The sequence below is a fragment of the Monodon monoceros genome, unplaced genomic scaffold, assembly GCF_005190385.1.
Source record: "Monodon monoceros isolate NGI ecotype Baffin Bay Population unplaced genomic scaffold, NGI_Narwhal_1 Super_Scaffold_13, whole genome shotgun sequence".
In the NCBI taxonomy this organism is placed as follows: domain Eukaryota; kingdom Metazoa; phylum Chordata; class Mammalia; order Artiodactyla; family Monodontidae; genus Monodon; species Monodon monoceros.
The window spans coordinates 38,913,581-38,919,580 of NW_021703769.1; the positions used below are offsets into that span (position 1 = coordinate 38,913,581).

General features: G+C 39.5%; 1 protein-coding gene across 1 annotated transcript in view; it reads left to right on the forward strand.

Annotated features, from left to right (window-relative positions):
* Positions 1-5,213, forward strand: part of SPTLC3 (serine palmitoyltransferase long chain base subunit 3) — a 133,630-nt gene extending 128,417 nt beyond the window's left edge. The window contains exon 13 of the mRNA XM_029222292.1: positions 4,091-5,213. Coding sequence (XP_029078125.1) covers positions 4,091-4,204 — 114 coding nt within the window. The 3' untranslated portion in view covers positions 4,205-5,213. The remainder of the gene's footprint in view (positions 1-4,090) is intronic.
* Positions 5,214-6,000: the final 787 nt, after the last annotated feature.

Below are 6,000 nucleotides of genomic sequence, written 5' to 3' on the forward strand. Positions count from 1 at the left end.
AAAATAAAATCCAATTCTGGAGCTTAGGAGAGTATGCAAGGCTGGAGCTGCTGTAAGCTGAGGAACTAAGGGATCATTAAAGTCAATGGTAGAAAATATAATTGTCCAAATATAAGAGAACGGGCCAAGCGCAGACTCCCCCTACATCCCTGGTTAGATATAGGAATCACAGACGAGGAACTGGGCTTAGATGGAGCTATATCAATTGGAAAAGTCATAAGCCAGTGTAGTGCTCAACACAGTAAAAAGGAAAAAGCTTCAAGGATGGGGAGGATCAAATGTCCCTGCGATTTTTTTAGATTCTACGTGTAAGCGATATCATATGATATTTGTCTTTCTTGTCTGACTTACTTCACTCAGTATGACAATCTCTAGGTCCATCCACGTCACTGCAGATGGCATTATTTTGTTCTTTTTTATGGCTAAGTAATATTCTATTGATGAACCTATTTACAAAACAGAAATAGAGTCACAGATGTAGAAAACAAAGTTATGGTTACCAAAGGGGAAAGTGGGGGGAGGGATAAATTGGGATATTGGGATAGACATATACACACTACTATGTATAAAATATATAACTAATAAGAACCTACTGTATAGGACAGGGAACTTTATTCAATACTCTGTACGACCTATATGAGAATAGAATCTAAAAAAGAGTGGATATATGTAATGTATAACTGATTCACTTTGCTGTACACCTGAAACAAACATAACATTGTAAATCAACTATACTCCAATAAAAATTAATTTTTAAAAATGTCTCTACAAAACAGCAGAATATCCAAGTGGGGTGAGAGATGAGAAGAAACCATTGGCTTAGCAGTTAGTAGGACCTTGCTGTTGCTCAGAAAAGAGAGGTTTAGGGGAGTGCAAAGAATACAAAGAATTAAAAAATTGAAGGGATACTTTGAGCTTGAATTACACACAGACACTCACACGGGTCCATATCTTTCTGCATCACCATTATATTCTAGGACTTAAACCAATGTATAGAACATAGTAGGTACACAATAACAATTTATTAGATAACATGTTAATAACTGAGCTAACTCTAGATTTTGAGATGATGGGAGAACTTTGCTGTTTTTGTTCTATATATTGTCCAGATTCTCTAAAATGAGTATATTTCAGAGAATATTAATTTTAACAAATTGTTTCTTCTAAATGTAATGAGTGGGTTGTAAGAAATGGTAGGCAAGTCTTTTGAGAAGTGTGTAAAGGCAAAAAGAATAGGTTTAGAAAAAGCCCTTGAAAGTGGGGGAAGACTTGAGCATGTTTACACATCAAGGGAAAAGGGAGCGAAGAGAGGGGCACTGCAGGCATGGGGAGAAGAGGATGTGCTCAGAAGCACGCTCCAGAGACGGCAGGAGGGGATGCACAGCTTGGGTCAATTTGCATCTTTTTTCTGATCCAAACGGCATGGAGGCACTCACGAATACCCAGTTCAATAGATACAGACCTTGTGATTGTTTTCATGAGTTAATTCCTGCGGAATACTTGGTTTGGAAGGAGCACGGAAAACTCATCTAGACAAATGCCTCTAAACTTTTGAGATCGTCAAATCAATACAAAATTTTGAGCAAGTTTCTTACTCTAAGAGAAGTGAAAAATGACCCCTTGAACAGTCAGGGCATTAAGGTAGCAACTGAACATAAATGACAGTCGCAGAAAATATACAATATTAGAGAAGTCTATTCAGTGACCATGTTTGGAACAAGACAAAAAGGAGGACACTTTACAAACAGAAAATGACTTAAAAGGTCCCTCTTCTAACATGAGTGGCAGCTGCTCCGTTACCAAGGACAGCTCTAGCCTTGCTATAATCCTCCCGCCTTCTAGATAAGTCTATGTATAAACAACACTGAGCTGCTCCAGCTTCTCGACAGCATCCAAGCCAGAACTGGCCCCTGCTTCCTTAGAATCATCTCGTGCACAAGTCCAGATGTGATACGTAGCCCTTCCCAACTCCCTGTTACGAAGATGGTCCTTCTGGAGTGCATATTCCCTGCTGCAGCAAGCTGAATAAAGCCGACTTTGTTTGAGTACTGGTGTGTTTCAGGTAGTTGATTAGCGGGCCTCAACATAAATCCATTTAGAAATAATACATGCATTACCAATATATTATGTACATTTTATAACAGACACAAAAAAAGAAGTTAAAAAGGTTGAGATACCACCTCACCCCTGTCAGAATGGCTATCATCAAAAAGAACACAAATTACAAATGTTGGCAAGGATGTGGAGAAAAGGGAACCCTCGTACACTGTGGGTGGGAATGTATATTGGTGCAGCCACTGTGGAAAACAGTATGGAGGTTTCTCAAAAAACTAAAAATAGAACTGCCATATGATCCAGCAATTCCATTCCTGGGTATATATATGAAAAAACCAAAAACACTAGTTCAAAAAGATACATGCACCCCAATGTTCATAGCAGTGTTACTTACAATAGCCAAGATATGGAAGCAACTTAAGTGTCCATCAATAGATGAATGGGTAAAGAAGATGTGGTATGTATTTTCAATGGAATATAACTCAACCATAAAAAAGAATGAAATTTTGCCATTTGCAGCAACATGGATGGACTTGGAGGGCATTATGCCAAGTAAAATAAGTCAGACAGAGAAAGACAAGTACTGTATGACATTGCTTATGTGTAGAATATAAAAAATACAACAAACTAGTTAATATAATAAAAACGAAGCAGACACAGACATAGAGAGCAAACTACTTGTTACCAGTGGGGAGAGTGGGAGGGGTAACATAAGGGTTGGGCAGCAAGAGGCACAAACTATTGGGTATAAGATAGGCTCAAGGATGTATTGTACACAACACAGGGAATATAGCTGATACATTGTAATAACTGTAAATGGAAAGTAACCTTTAAAATTGTATTAAAAATTTTTTTTTAATTTTTTAAAAGGTTGAGATTAAAATGAATCAAAATCCTATGTTTTCCTCCCACATCCTTCATGAATTGTGGTACTTCTCCCCCAGGTGTGTGGGTCCTTCACTTTCAAAGCCACAGGGCTACTCCATCCCCCACCTTCAGGAAAAGCAACAGAAACTACCCCAGATTGATGCCACTTAAAATGTAAAGCCTGATACTTTTTCCTAGGGCTTATATTTGGTATAAAAATTAAGAAAATAAATTGAAGTAAAAAGAAAATTTTAATTACCCATAATCCTACCACCCAGAAATAAACTATTCTTAACATCTTGGTAGGGATCTTAACTAATGTCAGTTTGAAAGATTTCCCAACGGAGAAAATCCATAAGCCCCATGAGTCATTCATTCTGATGGTAACGATTCTCACTTTACCTTTTTCAAAACATTGGACTCTAATATCATTTCCCTTTTCTTTTGACTGGTTGAGAAAAACAGGCCCAAAAGGTTAAAAAGGCATGCCCAATTCAGTAGGATTAGTGATAGACTGGAAGGAAAAACTTACATTTTGTATATTCTGGATCTCAGTTGTTTCATCTGTAAACTTGGGGATACATTTACCTGCCTGGATTGAGAGAACTGAAACAGATGAGTTCTTGGTGTCTTGTGGTTTTAAATTCTATTATTCTATGGAGCATAGAGATGACTATTTAAAAGTTGAGGGTGGGAGGAGGCGGGCAGCAGAAGAATGGGAGAGAGAGGAGGAACCTAATTAGCTCCCATAATGTTCCGTTTTCTTCCTGGCCAGGTTGCTTTGCTGTGTCATGAAGAATTAACACAAATGTAATCTGCGAAGTTTTCTTTTTCTTCCACAAGTTTATATATGTCATTAAACTTTAAAATAAATCCTTCAAGGGTAGGCATGGATCAGATGATTTTATTCCTCTTCTCTCACCCCCAAAATAAACTAAAGATTCGTAATGTGGAGTTAGACTATTAAAGAATATGAAAATAAAATGCATTAGCCTCTAACATTCCTCTAGGGCTGACTTATGAACCACAGCTTAATGATTTGGATCTTTCTCCTTTTCTTTAAAATCGAATAAGCTGGCAAAAGAAGAGTGTGGTTCTCTGTGAGCCCCCCAGAGAGCAAGGCCACTTGGTGGTTTAAAGAGAACTGATGGAAGGAATCTCTTTGCAGGTTTTGGAAGCCCTGGATGAGATGGGTGACCTCCTGCATGTGAAATATTCCCGGAACAGGAAGTCAGCACGCCCTGAACTCTACGACGAGACGAACTTTGAACTTGAGGATTGAGTTTCCTGGACCTGAATGGAGCCTAAAGACTTTGCCAGAAAGACCTCCCTCCTTGCCTCCAAAGAAATATGAATAGATTTCTTCTCCTTTCTAAGGACAGTTTTGGTTTCCAAACCAATTTCATTGAGCCAAGGGAGACACGATTGTTGTGCTTTTAATGTCTCTGCAGAGACAAAACTATGGTTCCAGAGTTTAGTTTTCTCTTCCCCTAAGTATCCTGCTGCAAATACACACACACACTTCTTAGAATAGTTTTAACAGCAAAGAGCCTGTATTTTAGTTGCTATTGTGCAGCCTCTTTGGTCCAGACCCTTTCAGGAGTTCCAACCAAATAAGAGGGTTTTGATTTTTTAGTTCAGTAGATCTTATTACGTGTTTGCTGATTTCATCTGCAGATGGGGGCAAGGGTAGTGGGCTGTAGGTGGACTCCTTGTTACCCATGAAACACCAGCTAGAACTCATCCGTATCACGGGGAGTTCCAGGCAGGAGGGTAAAGAAATGTTGCCTCTACCATTTGCCACATTTGGACTTTTTCCAAGGACAAGCGTCAAAAGCCATAGTTAATGTTTCAAGGGAGAGTGCAGGCCTGGCCAGCGGCGACCAAACATCTTTAAAGGAAATTTTCTTTTTCCGCTTGCTGGTCTCCTACAGTTTTACAGCTGAGTTTTGAGGTTTGGAAAATTCGAGACTTTTGTTTCATCAGGAGGAGGGCAGAAAGCAAGCAAGCCAATGATAGGCCTAGACTAAAACTGTAAAGTTATAACAACTTGAATGTTGTTGGTGCCATGCAGACTGAATGTTTAGCATCGCTTTTACTACTTTAATGACTGAGTGGTCATTTTCCTATTAAATTTGGAGTACATGGGGGAAATTCAAGTTCCTTTAGAGTTGCCTCTCAAGACTACACTTGAAGAACATATTGATTCAAAAATGACATTTAAAAGTAAATGCTATTCTACTTTTCAATTCTGACCCCCTTCCCCATTCAGGCTTATTAAATACTACTGACCTCTGGCATAAGCACTCCAATTTGGTGCTAAGTGGGCTTGCACACTATTGGGCAACTAACTGGAATTTATTTGAGTTGTCTCTATCTCTCTTTATCTCTCTGTCTGTCTCTGTATGTCTGCCTGTCTGTCTCTGTCTCTCCTAACGTGAACACAAATTTCTCTGCAAAAGTAACACTTTGCTAATTGGATCTAGTTGGTATGGAAGAAGCCAGGGGAAAACCTTATCTTTATCAAGCTTCCAGATGGTGCCCAGATTGGGAAACACTAAAAAGCAGTGGTGACCTTTTAGCAAAGCTTCTGTAATAGTTCGAATGAGTTACAGAACATTCCACTCCATCAAATGACACTATAAACAAATCACTTCAAGAGAGGTTTGACTTTGCATGACACAGATGGACCAAGGCTTTCATGCTGTGAGCTGGGATAGAAACTCCACCCACAGCTCCCGTGTTGGATGGAGAAGCATGGAGATTGGTTCAAGATGGTGGAGTAGAAGGATGTGCACTCACTCCCTCTTGTGAGAGCACTGGAATCACAACTAACTGCTGAACAATCATCAACAGGAAGACACTGGAACTCACCAAAAAAGATACCTCACATCCAAAGACAAAGGAGAAGCTGCAATGAGATGGTAGGAGGGGAGCAATCACAATAAAATCAAATCCCATAACTGCTGGGTGGGTAACACACAAACTGGAGAACAATTATACCACAAAAGTCCACCACTGGAGGTTCTGAGCCCCATGTCAGGCTTCCCAACCCTGGGGTCTGGCAACAGGAGGAGC